The 20,019-nt window shown below is 53.0% G+C and overlaps 1 protein-coding gene across 2 annotated transcripts in view; it reads right to left on the reverse strand.

The window, feature by feature from the left end:
- Nucleotides 1-20,019, reverse strand: part of NSMCE1 (NSE1 homolog, SMC5-SMC6 complex component) — a 35,571-nt gene that overhangs the window by 1,168 nt on the left and 14,384 nt on the right. For both annotated transcript variants that reach the window (XM_020907917.2, XM_020907918.2), the window contains exons 3-6: nucleotides 8,211-8,332; nucleotides 7,135-7,212; nucleotides 5,684-5,830; nucleotides 719-835 (exon numbers count right to left, since the gene is read on the reverse strand). In XM_020907917.2, the coding sequence (XP_020763576.2) occupies nucleotides 719-835; nucleotides 5,684-5,830; nucleotides 7,135-7,212; nucleotides 8,211-8,332 (464 nt within the window). The remainder of the gene's footprint in view (nucleotides 1-718; nucleotides 836-5,683; nucleotides 5,831-7,134; nucleotides 7,213-8,210; nucleotides 8,333-20,019) is intronic.

Here is a 20,019-nt window from a genome sequence, read left to right on the forward strand (position 1 = left end):
GAGCTTTAAACAGCCGTGTGCATGCTCTGTTCTAGAAATTCCACTCTTGGGATTCCAACCCAAGAAAAATAACCACCAGGTGCCCAAGGATGGATGTGCCAAGAGGCCCAGCCCGGTGCAAGTGACAACTGCAAAAAGAGAGAATGAAAAAGGAGGAAACACAGGGGCTTCCCTGGGCTCCTGTGGCTGAGACTTGCCCTTCCAGCACAGGGCATGCGGGTGCGATCCCTTGTCAAGGAGCTGATGCCCTGCGTGCCTCACTGCCGAGAAACCAAACATAAACAGAAGCAATGCTGTAACAAATTCAATAAAGGCCTTAAAAACTGTTCACATTAAAAAAAAAAAATCTTAAGCAAAAAGACAAAAACAGAATCATCCAGCACTGGTCCAGCTGCCCTGCTCTGAAGCCATACAACGTACGCAGAGGCAGACAGCCAACAGGAATATGTAGCTGGGACAGAAAGATGTGTGGCGCAACGCTGCCAAGATAATATGGGCCCCACAGAAAGCTTCTGAGAGCCATTCTGGGGAAAAAAAAAAAAAGAGCCTGGGACAGAACAGAAGGACCAGGGGGGAGAGGCAGGCCCCCCATGCACTTGTCATCAGATGCTTCTGAGGAGACACCCATCGTCTGCTCACGTCGGGGAGGTTCCAGACCTGTCAGAGGCCTGGGCCCTGAGTGAGTCCTGGAGAGTACCCCCCGTCCGGCCCCGGGTACCTGGATGAGCAGGCCGCGGCAGATGTTGCAGACCTTCACAGCGTCAGGGTACGTCTCCCGGATGTACTGCTCCATCTCCAGGATGGCCCGGCCATGCAGGGTGAACTCCCCTTCCTTCTGTGGGGACGCAAGGTGGGGGGCATCTTTGATGAACTGGCACACCTGGCCCGCTTCCCACCCGGGAGGTACCTCTGTTCCCACGGCCCAAGGCCATGAAAGGGGCAGAGGTCCACACACCCCTTGCCCCGCAGGCGTTCATACCGACCCCTTGTACAGCCTAAAGTGAGGAAAACTCAGGTGAGACCTGGAAGAAAAGCGAGGCAAGGACCTCCGCCCCCCCCCATTTCCTTAGCACCTTCCTCGCGCCTTCACAGACGGGAACCCTGGAGCTGCCCCGGCAGTCCCGGATGAGGACAGAGGCCAGGAAAGGGAGCCGTGACCCCACAGAGTGAACCCCACAGCCCCGAGCCAGGCTCCCGCTCCTTCCTCTCCCGCCCCCAGGGAGCAGCACAGCAGTGCCTCCCAGCACCGCTGCCTGGAGCTTCCGCCTGGACCATCCAAGATCACTTCCGCCCATACCACTTCACAGACGATGCTGGAGGTGGTCCAGGGAGGCCCCAAACCAAGTGGCATGGGGCGTGGTGAAGCCTCCTGGTTCCCATATACAGACAGTCCACACTCCATGTAACTCCAGACCATGGGAAAGCCAGAACTATGGCTGAAACACTTGGCTGACCCTACGGCCAACTCACAAGGAAGAGGCAGGATGAGGGAGACTGGCTGGAGACAGTGTCACAGAAGCCCATGGCCGTTTGTGCATCCGAGTCAACTGAAGGGCTGGGATGGGGACTTCCCGACCGTGTGCTGGACCCCCGGGGGTGGAGGGGGTACCGGGAGGGGGGCTGGGCAGAGGTGCACACAAGGGCAGTGGGGCAGGAGGGGGAGGCTGGCGGGGCAAGCTTTGCAGAAGCCGCCACTGGAGCCCGCGGCTGCTGGCTTAGCTCAGCCCCCTGCGCCCACTTCTCTACCTCATGTCACACAAGAGGGGCTGCCGCTCCCGCCCCACACCCCGTCCCCACGACTCCCGCCTCCATCCAGTGTGCTGTGTCATCCGGCCAGGGAAGTGCGTTCATCCTGGGCCTCCAGTGTCGGGCAGGTGACCACCCAGGAGGAGATGGACATGGGCGCAGAGTTAGAGAGCTGGAGCGACAACCGTGGGGAGCAGGGCAAGAGGCAGGACAGAGCCCAAGGACTCCCGCGAGTGGAGGGAGGCCCAGCACGAGGCGCCGCTGTCCTGCACCGCAGACTGTCGGGGAGGGGACAGGGGCTCTGTGCCCTGGGGAGCAGGGCATGAGAGGGCGGGGCCCCAAGGCCGTCCCAGGGCCTGTGGCCGCTACCTACTCAAAAGCTCCACGTCCACAACGAGGCTGTCCCCATGGCCACCACCATCATCTACCCTCCCCTGCGTGCCCCTCTGACCCTCTGCAGAGACCTGACCTCTGGGAGGCCCAGCCCCATGAGGCGCTGCCATTCTCGGGCTGAAGAACTGAACCCCTTTCTGCCCAACTCCAGGCTCGCCTTGTGCCCCCTCCCCAGAGCACCCGGCCTCACTCAGCTCCTGAGCCCACCCCGCCTGCTCAGGGGCAGGCCACTCCCTCTGCTCCGGACTGTCAGCCCCACCCTGACCAGCTGCCTCCTCCCCAGCCTGCGGTGGGTGCCACTTCCTCCGGGGGGGGGGGGGGGCAGGTCCCGGGGGGGGGGGGGCAGGTCCCCTGTGAGCGCTGCTTCCTCTCTGTCTGTGACTCTACTTCAGCGAGAGTGGGGCTGACCACCAGCTCCCTCCCCAGACCAAGAGCCAGGCCTGGTTTTGCTCACCCTGTGTCCCCAGCACCTGATGCGTGGCCCAGCACTCGGCCATGGCAGGATAAACATCTAAGGGCAGAGTATATAACAGCCCTCACATTGATCCCAAGGAGGAATGCCAAGGCCGGAGCTGAAGTTCAGAGTCAGGCTTGAGTCACATTTACTAAACGCCTACCACCTGCCTGAAAGTGCCCCGTGCTCATCGCTCATGACAGCACTCAGCCCTCTGTCACCAGGAAGGGCAGGCTGCCCTCGAGCTCCAAGGAAGATCAAACCCCAAGTGACCTCCCAGGCCTGACAACCACCCTCTGAGCTGGGGCCCTGTGGTGGGGACTGGCCCCTAGGCTGTGCAGACGTGCTGCTGCCGGCAGACGCCCAGGTTCCCAGGATCCACACTTCTCTGAGGCCACCTCCGTCTCAGAGCCTCGCCCACTGACCCTGACCACCCCCCACCCCAGGGCCACCAGGGGGCTGCACAGCTGCCTCAGCAGCTCCGTGCCGAGGCGGAGCCTTGAACAGGGCACCGGGCAGGGCTCTCCCGGTGCTGGAGGGGGGAGGGGGCCCCATCATAACGAAGACAGTGCTGCTGGGGGACACGTCCCCCCAGCATGGCCTCTGAGGAAAGACCCACTTCCGAGAGGCCGAGGAGGGCTCAAACATGGTCCCTCCGGTCAAGGTACTGCTCCAGGAAGGCTGGTCAGAGCACCAGCCAGCACTCACCCCGCAGCCCCTCAGCTGGTCCTTCACAGTGACACAGAACACATGGCCACGCCTGTGCTGATCAGCCTAGAGAGCACTCCACCCTCAGGACAAACACCGGCCTCATCTTTCAGATGGGAAACGGGCTCAGAGGCGAGACGCCACCTGCAGAGGGAGCAGCCAGGCCAGAGGAGGACCCTGGGGTGTCCCACCACCATGCCCTCCCCCTCCCCGGTCTGTTCCTTCGTCCACGTGAGGCCCAAGGGATCAGTCAGCAAGGCGGGGGCTCCCTTAAGACCCGTGGGGCTTCGGAGGCCAGTGCTCACAGAACCCCCAGGCCTCAGGAAGGCAGCACCAGCACCTCCACTTCCTTAAGGAGGAAGCAGAGAGGACCGCAGCCAGGGCCCAAACCAAGTCCAGCAGACCCCAGAGGCGTTCTTCCCTCCAGTCGTCCCTGCTCTGGGCAGCAGAGCGTCAGTCCTGATAGTCGGGCACCCAGCCCTGCACCATGGCGTGACAGCATCTAAGTGCGCTGGACCTGCACAGCCACCCGCGGGCCCAAAGCTGGGCACAGAGGCTGTAACCGGGCACAGAGGGTGACCCCGGGGAGACGACAGGTGTTCATACCAACACAGACTCTATGCGTGCCGGTACCTTCTAACCTACAAGGAGTTCTTATATCATCTCGGGGGTAAGTGTGATATACATTCTGTTCCTCTGGAACTTCAACTATCTGCCCGGCCACGGTTCAGTAAGCAGCGCTTCCAGGAGTGACAAGGTTCAAAGATGAGGTCACGGTCCCTGCCCTTAGAAAGCTTGGCCCAAGGACAGAGTGCAGTCGGTTATGACCCCTGAGCTTCCCGAAAACATTCCGTATTGCCAAATCCACCTGAGAGAGGAAGAAAAACTGTGATGAAGCAACTGATGGGGGCCTGCAGTCACACTCGCTGGAGCCTGGACATGGCTTGGCCACTTGCCGGGTAGGGGACTTCACTCAGATCACAGAGTTGCAGTGGGTCTAGCTACAGAACAGAGCGAAGGGCTCCCCATGGTCACAGGGGGTGAGCACCCGAGCACACGATGTGCAGACGTGCCCAGAGGCGCTGACCCCACTAGCAGTTCCCGCTACCCCTGCCCTCAACCGCTGTGGCCTCTCCAGACATTTCCTCCCGTCCAGAAAGCACTGCAGGAACTAAATGTTTCTGGTCAGACTGCCAGGGCGGCCCACCCTGCGATCAACAACTCAGAGCACTGTTGCCGCAACTCCAGAGCTGAGCTATCCCCAAAAAGGAAGTGAGCATCATGGAACCACAGCAGCGGCCTCCAGCCACAGGTCTGACCACCAAGTGAGGAACTTGAGGGCCCCTCTGAGCAGTCTTGCCCAGACACAGGCCCAGAGGGGCAGGACCGGGGCGCGCAAGGCAGCATGGAGCCTGGCCAGCTCGGGTTTCTTGGAATCCGTGGTGCATTTGTGGAAAAAGAACTGAAACATCTCACTGTTCCAGCCAACAGAAATAGACACAGGGTGTCTAGAAACTTGAACCTTTCACAGATTGCTACAGCTCCTCTCCAAAAGCTTGTCGACACGTCTCTTTGCTCTCTGAGGGCCACCATCTAAGTGAAAGAATCCCAACAGTACTGGCCTTGGAGAACATGACAGTGATAACCATGATGGTGACAGTGACTCCTGTGGGTGCCCAGCACTGGGGCCTGACTCCCACCCCCTCATCCGGCTCCTCACTCACTCGGAGATGGAGCTATCATTCCCCTCTTACAGAGGAGGAACACAGGGGCCCCTGCAGTGGAATCCGACAGTAGCACCATGCTCCTACTGACTACACTACACTGCCTGCTTGGGGACCAGAGTCCGGGGCCCACACATCTGCCTGAGACCCTGGCTCTGCCACTTCCAGTTGGGCCTCCCACCCAGGTCAAGTGAGTAAACAGGGTCCTCCTCGCAGGGTCACTGTGGGCCTCAATGCAGACAGCAGGGGTTCCTGACCTCCAGGATCTAATGCCTGACAATCTGAATGTGGAGCTGACGTAATAATATTACCGAAAAAATGCACAATGGGTTTCCCCAGGGCTCAGATGGTAAAGAATCCACCTGCAGTGCAGGAGACCCGGGTTCGATCCCTGGGTCAGGAAGATCCCCTGGAGAATGGAATGGAATGGAATGGAATGCGCTTGAATCATCCCAAAACCATCCCCCTCCCCAGTCTGTGGAAAAATTGTCTTCCACGAAATCAGTCCCTGGTGCCAAAGAGGTCGGGGACTGCTGAGATAAGGGAACTGAACGGGCTCAGCTCAACAGACACCCATTAAATACAATACGATTTTGGAGGAAACAGTGTGATTCACTATAAAAGTAAGCCAAGCTGGAAAACCCACAGTGAGAAATACCTCAATCAGCCACTTGTTCTGTACAAACTTCTGCAGCACGTGCTCGGCTTCCTTCTTCCTCATCTTCTTGCCTTTAAGCTGATCAACCAGGTTCAAAATATTTGTGGAAGACGCAAAGCCAGTGTCTGAGTCAATAATCAGTTCCAACTGGAAGAAACAGGTACCATGTTCATCTATTAGACTTGGGAAAACAACTCTTCAGCAATAATGCCAATTCTGGCGGGATGCAGTGAAACTACTCATATCACAGGCAGAATTGTACAACTCTTCAGGAAAACAGCTTAACAATATGCATCAAAAGCCATAGATATGTTTGGACCCAAGTTACTCCTGCAACACTATTCCATATGAAGGACCTTAATGCCCCCCAAATCAAGAAGGATCACTTCAGCTCCCTGAAGATGGAGACTATGAGGAATGAATAAATAAGGAAATGGGGCAGCACCCCTCCTACTTGGAAGTGGGCAGGCTGGAACCAGGAAGGGAAGGAGCCAGGGTGGCCCCAGCAAGAGCACACTTGGGAGCCGCGGAGCTGCTGTGGACCGGGACTGGGGGAAGCCAGCTGGGGGCTGCCGCAGGACTCCTGCCCACAGCAGAGCAGAGGAGCCGGGAAGACAGGCTGCCTGTGCGCGCGCACGTGCACGCGCGCGCATACACACACACACACACACACACACACACACACACACACACACACACAGAGCCATGTATTTACCATCTTAGAATCACACACACACACACACACACACTGAGAGCCATGTATTTACCATCTTAGAATCCGACTCTCAACCCTGGCTGCTAATGAGCCCCAGAGGCGGCTTAGGAAGCAGTGATCTAGGACTCAAACCTCAGAGACTAGGACTCGACAGACCTGGAGGGAGGCCAGAATGTCCTCATTACTCTGTTACTGCAGGACCTCAGCTCCTGCTGGGCATCCAGGGCTGAGAACCACTGTCCTAACCAGGTGCTCACCCAGGCAGAGTGGCAAGGTGGCTGAGTGAACAGCTCCGAAGCCGGGTAGGCAGAGCAGCACCCCTCAAATGACTGGACAGATGGATCCCTGGGCACCTTCTCAGAATTCGTATTCAGCAGTCTGGGTGGAGGCTGGGGCTCAGCCTTTCTGGCAAGCTCCCCGGGGATGCTGTTGAAGTCTGGGACTCAAGCGGCAACACCCGCTCACCTGCATCCCACACCCAGGAGGTCCACTGTTATTCAACCAGTTGGAGTCCAACCCAGATCAGCTCTTCTTTTCCCAGGCGGCTGTGGCGACCTCCCCAGAAATCACCTGGCGGCTATGAATTCTGAGAGGGGCACTCAGTGACCTGCCCCTGCAAAGGGCTTTCTCAGGCAGCAGGGGGGACCCAGTAAGACTGAAGTTTCCATTTCTGATGAAAGATGGAGATTTTCTCTAAGAAGCCTGGCTGATGGGCAACCAGAGTTGCTGTACTTACAGCCTTTCTAAAGAGATCCAGCTCATTCTCTGCAAAATCTGAGGCCATTTTGGAAACTGAAGTCGTTGCAAGATTCACCTAAAAAATAAGTTAGCATGAGAGTCGGGCTGCGCCCTTCACTTATTCACCTGCAGGCTCTTCCTCCCTCCCCTCCTCCTCCCAACCTCACCAGTCCTGGAGCACTTTTGTTCAGGCACTGTGGGCCACGAGGATAAATCTGTAACCAGTCTTACAGGCCTAGATCTTTAGCTCAGTCAGTACATCTAATTTTCAGAGATTTCAGAACTCCCAAGGTTGTGTGATAGCTTCCAAACTCAGATAAATTCGGGAAACTTGTCTGCATGCTAGCAGAGCTTCAGATGCACAAGGCACTGAGAACTCTGGCAGTAAACAAAATTGATTTACCGACTTAACCCAACATTTCCATGACCCTTTCTTCCATGGACCAGAGTTTGGGAAACCCTGGGCTATAGCCCCGTTCTGTGTGGGCCTGGATGGTATGAGCCTGGTCTCTGAAGGCCTAAAGCAGTTCCCTACCCAAAGATGAGGGCTTGTATTTCACAAGCCAGGAGGGGTATAAAAAAGATCTGAACACAGCAGGAGGCCCCAACGAGGTCTCAGTCCTAGTGACCTCACATGTTTCTTTCTTTCCAAAGCTTCCGTGTCTTGTTCAAAATGAAAAGGCATTTTTATTCCTTTACCCCTAATAGTCCATTCAACTAGAGTGACTTCTTGCAGAGACCTGGTAACAACCAAAATAAAAGCTAATGCATGCTGCCCAGTCTCAGGGTGGAGGGGGCACGCCATGTGGGGCAGTAACGCGAGCGCTGCGCTGAGAGCCGGGCCCAGGTTCCGTCACCCCCAGCCCTGATAGCTGCAGAGGACACTATAGGCCAGGGGGCCAGCAGCGAGCGTGGAGACAGGACTGGGTCAGGGAGGTGGCCAGGCCCATGTCGTTCGCCCTCCAAGCCCTTGGTGAGGCGGGTGCACCTTCATCTTCACCCCAGGAAGGAGGGCAGAGGCCATCTCCACTGCATTTCCCCAAACACCCACCGGGGGGCTCTGTCTGCTCTCACCAGCGCGTAAATGGGTCTCCCGTCATCCTCCGTGACACCTTTCTTTATCTCTATGTACAAGGACTCCAAGACACTGTTAATGTTGTTGATGAAGTCCTCCAACTTCTCTACAGTAGCATTACCTGGAAATAAACAGGCGAAAGAAAAAAAAGCGAAGGGTGCTGCATCAAAAGTGTAGCTTGTTTCAACCTGCCATCAACCAGAACACGAAGCAGCAAAGCCACAACTGGGCGAAGGCCCGGGCCCTGCTGGGTGAGTGCCGATGCCTGTGGCTTCTTCCTTCCTGGAGAGTTCAAACAGACGGCGCTGTCAGGCAGAAAGCCTGCCAAGGTCTTCCTGTCTTAGCTGGCAGCCCCTGGCCTCCTCCCCACCCCCACCCCCAACGCAAGTTCCCGGCTGCCCGGTCACCATCCCCACCGGGCACCTCGGTGCAGTGGGCATCACAACCCGACTCCTCTGCATAGCCTCTGTCCCTGCCCGCCTCACGCAGGTATGTCCACCTCTGTCCTTTCGCCTTCCGTTCAACACTCAAGCACATACTGAACACTGACTCGCAGGCCCTGTGTCCTGGCCCAGGGCTGCCACAGTGAAGAATAACAACCCCGTGGTAGGAACAGCCGCTCACACCGAGCACCCACCCGGGGGAAGGCCCTGATCTGAGCACTTTTCATACAGTTACGAACCCATCCTGCCTGCAAAGGGGGCAGACTTGCCCAGGGTTCACCGGGAGCCCCTGACCTGAGTGCCAGCCGCCTCCTGCTGCCGCTGATGGCAGGAGGTGCTACCCAGAGACGTACGAGGAAGCCAGCACCGTTCTCCAGGGCCATCAGGCCATCAGCCCGGGACAGAGCCCGGGGAGCACTGCGGGGGCGGGGAGGATGGACAGCAGACTGGCAGGGGAAGGAGGGACGGCTGGAAGGGCTGCGGAGGCTGCAGTGCAAAGTGGGAGCCAGGTGGCCAGGACTCCATGGGCTGGGGGGTACAGAGTGTGTACCCTTCCTCTGGGGGCCACAGGAGCCTTTCAGAGCTGGGAGCAGAGAAGGGACATGGTCAGCCTGGTGTCCTGGAATCACCCTGCTGAACTGAGAGACATTTTTTTCTTTTTTTGGTTACATCTCACGGCATGTGGGATCTCAGTTCCCCAACCAGGGATCAAACCTGTGCCCTTGACAACAGAAGTGCAGGGTTTTAATCACTGGACCACCAGGGAAGTCCCTGTGAGACTTTTAAACCCAGAGCATGTATTACTGTTTTCACGTACTAAAATAACAAATTTCAAAAGATTTGTGCCTTAGAAAAATAAGCTAAGGGGAAAAAAAAAGCAGGAAAAGAGACAACGTACATTTATGAATAAAGCAATAAAACAACCAACAAAACAAAATGCTGCAGGAAAAAAGGGCAGGAAGGCTATCTACCACACTGATGACCAAGGCCACTGCTAGGAAGGGAACTAAGGTGAGCTGGGGGTCATCCCAGGGCACTTGATATCTGTTTGGCTTCTTACAGAGAGAGGTATGTGTAAGCTCTTTGAATTGCTAAATACTATGAAAGTCTAGCAAAATAAAAGGTCACTCTGGTGGCAGTGGAGGTCATGGCCATGTAAGGGCAACAGCTGTGTCACAGGCACAGCTGAGGAGGCCCAGAAAAGCTGATGGAGACCTGGACAGAAATACTAAGATATGCATCACAGCGGGGGACAACCTTCCTTGATTTAAGTTGCTTAAGTTAAAAAAAAAAAGTAATTGAAAGAAAAAATTCATATTAATAAACAGATGTTACATGGACGTGGCAAAAACTTTAACAGTAGTGTGATGATGTGGCCACAGATGCTGCAAAACTGTGATCAGAGGAGTGAGACACGCTCACATTTCCTGCCCCTGTGCCTCTGAGCAAAAGCCCTCCTTCTCACTAGTTACGAAAGCTAACTCGCAGGACACTTTTTTCCAAGAGCTGCTCTGGTGCTCCCCTCCTCTCCTACATCACGCAGAGCACCTCCACCGTGGACTCCTCGACCCAGAAGAACTCAGCCGTGGGGAGGGGAGGCCCAGGCACCAAGGCCCACCTTCCACTGATGGACAAGAGCCACCCGGTCTACCCCAAGTGACACACAGCGGCAAGTCCCACCTCCTCTGAAAGTGAGAATTCACTTTTTCCACTGAAAAGGCCTCTCCTGGGTGCCATTCAGAAAAATGTACTCTGGGGGCGGATCAAAAGCCTCCTGCTGCCTTGGACTTTCCAGAAAGCCCATCTGCAGAGATGAGCTAATAGCCACCCTGCGCTTCCCCTCGCCTACCGCCTCTGGTTTGTTGTCCAGCCTCACTTTTCAGAAACATGAATGTTTTCAAAACATTTTCATCTAAGAAAAAAAAAACAAACCCACTTCCTATCGCTGTCCTTTATGCAGCAGCACACCCCCTGCTCAGGGGCTCCTGTCCGCTCCACTCACCCCACCCTCCGTGAGTGTGAGCGTCTGTCAGGGCTCGGCCACAGTCCTCACCTCGGCTGACCTGCATGTGGCTCCCACAGACACGCTGTACCAGGTCATTACCTGGGAATAAGCTTTCCTCCTGTTCAGCAGCACCCCCTCCCCAACTGGACTTCTTGGGGGCAACCGAGGCAGCAGGAGGGCCAGCCCAGGCTCGCCCTGCCCCTCTGGGGCCCCCCACCCCCAGGCCCGCCTCTCCTTTCCTCCGATCCCAGAAGGCCACCTGGTGCCTCACATCCGGCCTCACACAGATCTAGGAAACTTACCTCCAACCCTCTCTCCTCTGCCCCACCCCCGCACTCCAGCCAGCCAAGCTCCGACTCTCAGGGGTCCCAGATGCATCCCTCCCTGCCCTGCCCACTAGACAAGGGTCCTGGGCTCGCTCTCTGTCCTCCCAGAGTCCTCAAGTACTTCCTCCCCTCTCACACTTTGCTCCATTACCAGATCTGGCTGCCCTACTCCTGGAGTTGTTCTGCCATATGGGTGACTTTGGGGGGTCGGAGGGAAGAGACCCCACAACCAGAGAACCAAAAGGCAGGAAGCTGGGGGGGTCAGGTCCCAGGTCAGCCAACAGTGGGCCCAGGCCCCATGCTCAGCCTATCGGACACCCTCTCAGTCTGAGCAAGGGAGAGCAACGGAGGGTTGGCTGGGGCGGTTCCAGCCCAGCGCTGCAGAGGGAGAAGGGCTGCTGCGCTTCCTGAGCCTGGGACCGTGGGCTCCCCCTGCCCGTTCCCCAGCCTGGCCAGGAGCCCCCTACCAGTCCTGTGTGTTCTGTTCCCAACAGCCTCCCACACGTTTCTTTCTAAGGTAGCCATAATTGGGAACTCTTGCTTGCTATCAAGATCCCTGACGTGCCCATGAAGGGTCAAGGTAACACAGGTCGGTGCTTCCCAAAAGCAAGCTTTCAAACCAGCTACTTTTCACAGCTCTGCCCCCCTCCCTAGAACCCACAGCAGAGAAGCTACAGCTGGTAAGTCTGGGCCACGTGAGTGTCTGATGATCCATTTGGCCCCAGGGTCCCGTGAGCCCGGGGTCATGATGCCAGGCATGAGGCACCGATTGTATCACGCGATTCTGAAGCAACTATTTCCAGTCTTGGTTCTACCACTTCCAGGGACTTTAGCAAACTAACAAATAACATGGCTCTTCCCTTCAGATTCCGAATCAACCTAGGAAAAACGATAGGCCTTAGGTTAGGTATCAGTGCATCAGGTTTCTGTGGGTAGCGCTGGATCAGAGGCTGGGCCCTTCCACACCAATGACCGGCAGTGAGCAAGGTGGGATGACCATGCTCAGCACCACGGCTGGACCAAGCAAGGGTCTGTAGATCCTCTGCGCGCCTGTGCGCTCTCTCCCTGAATGCACAGTGTGTGTACCCATGCCTTTCTTGTGGCCTGTGGTGAAGTTCTACTGTTGGGCTGAGAACAACAGGGCTGTAAATGCTGGGCTCATTTCATCACTGCAAGAACACTAACTCCATAAGGTGAGCTGCTATCATCATCTTTACATACCAGAGTTCAAGCACTTGTCCCGAGCTCCCCCAGGTGGAAGTGAAGCCCAGGTCAAGCACGGGCTTGAAGAAGAGCCCTCAGGGCCTCTGGGGAGCAGAGCAAGCATCTCCTGGGAACACTCCCTACCCCAGACCCCACCAAAGTCACGTCCAATTTCTCTAGAACTTGCCCTTAAGAGTCACAAAGAGAGACATGGCCAATACAGACAGACAGTGAGTGTGCAGGCAGGGCCTGGGAAGGATGTCAGAGGGCCATGCCCAAAGGATACGCGTGGAGCGGGCCCAGCCAACATCTCATCCATCGGCCAAGAGAGGAGGTCCAGCCCTGACCATTAGGCCAGGTCACAGCTGCAGGAGGAACTGAACTAAAGGACTCAAAAGAAAACAGAATTTCTCTTTCTGTAGCAGGAAGTGCCTCCCTGTAGGGGCAATTAAAAAACAGGACTCAGGGCAATGGACAGGCTGGGGCAGCAGAGAACCAACGGGACGCTTCTCTGAGTGGGGGCTGGTTCAGTTCATTTTGAGAGACTTTCTTCTGGCCATCACTGTATACATTATCTCTTTTTCTTTAAAAACAAATTTTAATTTAACCAACAGACTTCTTATTAATCAGTCTCTGCTTCCCAGAAGCCTACGGGAACCCAAGGTTCACTGCATGCTTGGGCAGCAGGAAGTCTGCTGCCCTAACTTCTGAGCAACAAGTAGTTTTGTTCCAAACTAGGCGCTACAGATAGGAAATTTTTAGGCAGAGGAAATACTATTTTAGGCAGAGGAAATAACAGCAAAAAATAAGACCCCAGGGGACTGAACCACTCAAGGACCAACTTGCCCCATGAGAACCCTCTCATCTGATGGGGTGAGCTGGGTGGTCCTCCTGAATCGGGCCGGGGAGCAGACCCCGGAGCTGGAAGAGGCCGGCAGGTAGGCACACTGGGCCGCAGAGATATGCGAGGGGTCCGTCCCAGCCTGGGGCTTTTGTATTAACTGCCTGGGGACGATGGTCCTCTTGACCGACAGTGCAATAGCGGGTGGGAAGACGGGAGCTGACAATGGCACTTCCGTGGTGCAGTTAGTGAACAGTGCTGGGAAGAGCCGGCGTGAAAGGACAGCAGCCTTTCATGGGGCAGACTGACTAGACGAGTTCTCTCCATCCATAAAGCACCTGCTGCAGTTTCATTCCCTCAGGATCTCATACAAGGCCCTTACGAACAACTGCCAACGGGATACAGTACAGTCTGTTTTCCAAAAGAGAACACCAAGGGTCAGAGAGGTTAAGGCCTTAACCAAGGTCACAGGGCAGGTGACAAAGTCCGGACCAGAACATGTGGCACCTTCAGTCCGGCACCGTGACCAAAGGACTTGCACATTCATTTAAAAAAAAAAAAAGGAAAAAATTCTTACTCAAATATGCAATGAGGTCTGAGAACTACGTCAAAATGATACGGGGGTACGCGGTTAGGAGCACAGATAAAATAAGATTAGTCATGAGTTGTTTCAAGCGGATGATGAGTACATGAGGCTGCACTGTATTCTTCTCACTCCTTATCTCTCTTTTTCCATAATAAAAGGTTAAAAAAATATTTCAACACTCAACAATACATTTCAACACTCAACAATACATCCTGGTGCCATTAAGCCTCAGGAGTCTGAAACAAAAAAAGGAAAAATGACAGTGTCCGGTGACAACAGAGATTAGCTCAGGGCTCTGATGGTGCAGAGGGAACAGGCTTTTAATAATGGGCTCTTTTAAAAAATCTATTGGTGAGAGATCTGTCTCCAGGTACAGACATCATTTTCCCCCCTCCCCAAAATCAAGAGGTTATTTTGGTTAGGAAGTCTACTCTTGGGCCTTACTTCAAAAGACAGGGCATAAAACTTACTTTACAGCCCTCGGCACAGTTCCAGCATCTCAGCCACATGCAATTCAGTGCCCTAAAACCCATGATAACATCGCTGGAGTGGCAACAGGGACACACGCCAACTGTCCTTATAAGTGCAGGAAGCCTAACCGTCTCATTCCTCTGGCCAGAGGCCTACTGATCAGTACTTCTGGCAAGAGAGCAGCAGGATTCCCAGCATGATGGTACTGAGGTGCGGCAAAGTCCAGATTACACTGCGAGTCATCCCAGAAAATCCAACCACTTTCAGCAGAACTGCACTGCTGATGCTGCTCATGTGCTCTCATTTTCACCTCACCCTCTGAAAACAAGTGGTCCATCCATCACTGAGACGCGTGGCAGCCCTCACCCGCAGCCGTCCAGGCAATCGAGGAGCTGCTGAAGGCTGTGCAGGGCAGGGCTGCCACCCCCGCTGAACTGAGCAGCTCCGCTTGGCCCTGAGCTGCTCCCTCGGGCCCGTCAGTGCAGAGGCGTGGAGACTGACAAGCCAGCTGTCCATGGAGGCCAGGCGGGAAGCCCAGACGTGGACAGCAGTGGGCACAGAGGGCGACGTGGACAGTGAGTGTCCCGTCCAAAGAGGCAGGGCCCTTCTGCCCCAGGCATGTGCCCAATTTTTAGGTTTTTATGAGAAAAATTGTTTTTTCTCATGTGAGAAAAGTTTTTTAAAAAGTTTTTAATAATTAGAAATACTGTAGGGTAAAAACTACACTTGCAAACTAGATCCCAATGACACCATCAGTTTTCAAAACGTGGTGTAGGCTGGACTCCTGCCATAAAGACACAGGGAGACTACAGAGGCCACGCTGTCCCAGGTCCACCAGAGAAGCAATTGTGGTTTCTCAGAGGCTGGACTACAAACCACTCAAAGGAATAGACTGTGTCACACACATTCTTCTGACAGACTGAATGTACAAATGGACAATAACCATGTATAAAAACAGGGATCTGATCCACAATCAGCACCAACCAGCCCAGGAAGTCAACCTATCACCTACAGGAAGCCAACAATAACCTCTGTAGAATGACCAAGTCTTGATTAATAACTGAGAGCTTCCCTGATTTTTGTCTTAGGCCCAACCAGAGAAAGTCAGGAATGCTCCCCCAAACCAAACACAGGCTCTCCGGCCTCTAGTTAGCCCATCTCCAGCTTCCCGAGCCGTGGCCTCCAATTGGGATACCGCCGAGGCCTTCCCTCTCCTGCACGATGGAGCTTCCCCACTTCTCTGCCTGCCATCAAGTCTCCAAAACACAAGTGCCTTGAGAGAGCAAGCTCTGAGTGAACAGCCCTCGCCTGTTCTCATCTGGGTGGTCTTTGCTTATGCCCACACCTCATACATGTGGAACTGGCTCAGCGGCCCATTCCCAGCAGGGCTTAGGAAGGGGCTGAAAGGCGTGCAAGCCTGCAGTGCTGGCAGAAGAGGACTGACCACTTCTGTCCTGCTCACTGCAGCCCTCCTCTGAGTCCCCACCACCTAGCCTGGTCCTCCACGTGCAGCCGGGGTGAGACCAGACCCCGGCACCACCACCACCCACCTGGAGGTCACCCATGCTCCCATCACCACGGCCACACTCCCATGTGCCTGCTCACTCCACACTCGGTCGTGCTAGCCTTCCCCTGGCACTCACACCCCCTCAGCACCTGCACTCGTCATCTCCCTCTACGAGGAAATGACGACCACGCTTTCTGGATTTCCTAAGAAAACCCCAGTATCAGAAAATCAGCTTATAAAGGGCTTCCCTGGTGGCTCAATAGTAAAGAATCTGCCTGCCAATGCAGGAGACACGAGTTCAACCCCTAGTCCAGGAAGATCCAGGATGCCACAGACTAGCTAAACCCAAGCATTGCGACTAGTGAGCCTGTGCTCTAGAGCCCAGAAGCCAAAACTACTGCGCCGACGTGTCACCACCACTGAAGGCGGCGTGCCCTAGAGTCCGTGCTCCGCAACAAGAGAGAAGAAGGCAATGAGAAGCCTGTGCACCGCAACCAAGAGCAGCCCTGCTCACCACAACTAGCGAAAGCCCGTGCAGCAATGAAGACTCAGTGCAGCCACAAATAAATAATTTTAGAAAAGAAAGAAAGAGACTGAGCTTATGAATTCCTATTGCAGTTCCCAGAGCACCAAGGATCAGCGTCACAGACCTTCTGGGGCTCACCTCCCCACCCCCAGCCCCGGGATCTGAGAGTGGACGCTATGGGGAGGGACACGCAGGAAGGAAGGGGCCGAAAGGAGCAGGAAGTACTCTGAGCCAGGCACGCTACCTAAGCTCCCTGTGTGACCCTCGCAACTTTTCCATGAGGTAGATCAGATTTCCTTTATAAAACAGAAAGCAAAGACAGAAAGTGAAAAAAACAAAAACAAAAAACTTTCCTAAGGCCCTGATCTGAACTCACGTCTTCAAGAAAAGGCTTCCCTGTTCCTGCCAGTGGCGTGTGTGGTGATCCTGCTGAAGAGCTCACTCCCAGTCCTCCCACACACCCACAACTCCGCCCCTCGTGGGGGGATGCAGTGCAAAACACATTCCAGACCTAATGAGGCCCACGCTTGGGAGAGCGTGGAGCACACAGAGGTTCCAGCTCAGCAGATCCACGCTAGCCTGGGAGGGACCATCCCCACCCCACAGACTTGGACGCAGTGACTCTTTCAAGAGCCAGAGATGTGAAAGCCACAGCATTCCTTCGCTCCTGGCTGCAGAACTTCCAGAACCCAAACACTCCAGCCTGAGCACACATCACAGCTGCCTGTTGTGAAATTCCTTACGTTTGAAAATTCATCAAGTCCCATTAGAGATGTTACTTTTCATGCCAATTTTATGCCACTTTTCAGTTATGAGCACACATGTAATCCCCCCTGATTAACTGGAAAGGCAAGCTGGCTGACAGCAGGAAGGTTATTAACTGTTCATCACAGCAAAAGGAGAGGAATGTGCAATGAGATCATTAAAAGTAGGAGGAAAACTTATTTGGAACCAGCATCTGATCATCGCTGAGTCCTCCTTGGAAAGAGAAGGTGTGTTTAAACGTGACTGGAGACACAGGATGGAAATACTAAGAGGAAATGTGGACAGCATCACTGCCTCACCACTAACACAGGCCACCCACCATGAGCCAGAACCCTGAGGCCAGAGCCCTGAGTGCAGAGATGGTCGTGTAAATCCACATGAGAAAAACAAAGCTAGGAGGAGAGGTTTGACAAACACAGAAAATATCCATCACTCCCAACGTTCCTCTGACACGGTGTTCCCTCACCTATTTTTCGTACATGCATTTCAGTTCATTAGTTTTTTGCCTGAACATTGTATTGCTTATTCTACTCACTAAAATAATGTTGAGACAATTTTTCAATCTAAGATTTTAGACATTCTACCTAATTTGTCCTTTCGACAAACTGTATATGACAACTAAATGTAACACATGACACTGGGTGGCTCCTTTGCTAAAAAAGACAATATTGGGACAACTGGAGAAACTCCAACGGGATCTGTGGACCAGATGATAGTGAGTGATGGATCAATGTTAATGTTGAAACACATGCTAAAGAATGCAGGGGTAATGGAATTTCAAACTGGTAACCTACTCTCAGATGATTCAGGGTAGGGGAAGTTCTTACAACTCTCCTGTGAGTTTGGAACTACTTCAAAATAAAAAATAAATTTAAAAAGCAAGGCTAGGAGCTTCAAGCAAGGCAGGCCCTCAGTGAATCTGGTGCTGATGTGGAAGGCAGCACTGGGCAGTGGAGGGGGAGCCCAGAGCCACTGTGTGAGGGGGCGCCGCATAGCAATCCACACTCCAGGGGTTTCTGCTTCCTGCTCTGCAAGACAGGAGGCTGCACCCAACGATTCCCTGAAACCCAATGCGTTCAACCACACAAAACCAGAAAGACCAGCCCCCAGCGTTTAACAAGGCAAGTAACTTTGAGAGACTCATTGCCATGAAACTGTGGACATGGTGACTTTGCTTCTGCCCTTAGAGCCACATGATCAGTGACACACATTCCAACCAAGAGTCAGGCTCAGGTTCAGGGGCTCCTCAAGCCCCCAAGGTGGGCAACACCATGCCCTGACATCATCATCAGGAGGAAATACCTACTTCCCAAGGGCTCCTGGGACTCTTAACAAAGGCTTCAAAATTCAGGTTTCCATGCTTGCTTTGTTTTTAGGAAACTGAACACCAACTGTCTTGGGAGTCATTTTGAGGAGGGGGCCTCTCCAGGTAAGCAGAAAAATACTTTTCCTGAATTCTGCACCTATTTTCATTGAGTCCCACACTGATGACACAGGGCCTTATGAGACCAAGAGGATGAGCTACATTTTGGAAACCTGTTGACCTCCCTACATGGCACTGACAGGCCACAGAACATAGCCCATATATTCCAGTCATAAAGCTCTGGGGTTGAGTGACTTGATCAAGGTCACACACCTACCAAGTAGCAAAGCCGGTTTAAATGCACATTTTTTTTTTTAAACAGCTTTGTTCAGATATAATTCACCTACAATTTTAGAGAGCAAATTTAGTAAGTTATGATACATGTTACACCCTTGAAACCACAACCATCAAGATACTAAGCATATCCATCACCACTTCAAAGTCTCCTCATGTCTATGTGCAAACCTTCTCCCACCCCTCAACTACCCTCCCCTCTGTCATATCCCCAGGAGACCGCTGAACTCCTTTCTCTCACTACAGCTAAGAAAGCACTGTGTATATATGGATTCATAGAGTATACACTCTCCTTTGCTTGGCTTTCCCACTGGGCATGACCATGTTGAGATTCATTCATAATGTAGCACATAGCAATGGTTCCTTCCTTTTTAATGCTAAGTAGCACCCACCATCAGATGGATAACACCACAGTCCATGTATCAGTTCACCTGTGGATGGGACAATTAGTTTTTTTTTTCATTCTGGGGTCATTACAAGTAAACCTGCTCTGAAGACTTAGGCGTGAGCCTTTGTGTGGACACATATCTTCATTTCTTGAGTCTAAAAACAAATACATGAGAGAAAAATAGCTGTCGTGAAACTGCCACTGTTTTTCAAGATGGCTATAGCATCTTATACCTAACAGGAGGTGAGGGCTCCAGTTCTTCCGCTGTCTTGCCAACACGTGATATACAGTCTTTTAAACCACAGATATTCTGATAGGCATTTAATGGTCTCGAATTGTGATTTTAGTTTGCATTTCCCTAAGGTCTAATGAAAGGATAAACATCTTTTCAAGTGCTCGTCTGCCATCCACAGAACTTCTTTGGTGAAGTGTCTGTTCAAGTCTTTTGTCCCTTTTCTAACCGGGTTATATGTTTTCTAATGGTTGAGTTTTGAGAGTCCTCTGTATATTATGGATACAAACCCTTTATCAGATATGTGATGTGCACACATTTCCTCTCAGTATTTGGCTTGCCTTTTCACTCTCTAAGCAGTAAGCATATTTCAAAGAGCGTAAGAAAACAAATTACTCATAAAATTTTGAAGTGCAATTAATTTGTTCTCTTATGGATCATATCCAAGAAATCTTTGCCTAATCCAAGGTCATGAAGGTTGCTTCCTATATTTTCTTCTAGAAGCGTGATAGTTTTAGGTTTTATGTTTAGGTACATGATTCATCTTAACATTTATATACAGTGCAAACTTGGCTCAGGTTCACTTTTTTGAATATGGATATCTAATTATTTCAGCATTGTTTTTTGAAAAGACTATTTTCCCTGAGTTGCCTTTGCATGTCCGTCAAAAATCAGCTGTCTCTATTCTATTCCACTGACCTGTAGATCTTTCTTTATGCCAATACCACACTGTCTTGATATAGTAGTTACATAATGTCTTAAAATCAGGTCATCTTAATTAACCTAATTAATCAGATAATTAATCAGCATTAATCCTCTAAGTTTGACTGTCTTTTTCAAAACAGTTTTTGCTCTTTT

The sequence above is a fragment of the Odocoileus virginianus genome, chromosome 33, assembly GCF_023699985.2.
Source record: "Odocoileus virginianus isolate 20LAN1187 ecotype Illinois chromosome 33, Ovbor_1.2, whole genome shotgun sequence".
NCBI lineage: Eukaryota > Metazoa > Chordata > Mammalia > Artiodactyla > Cervidae > Odocoileus > Odocoileus virginianus.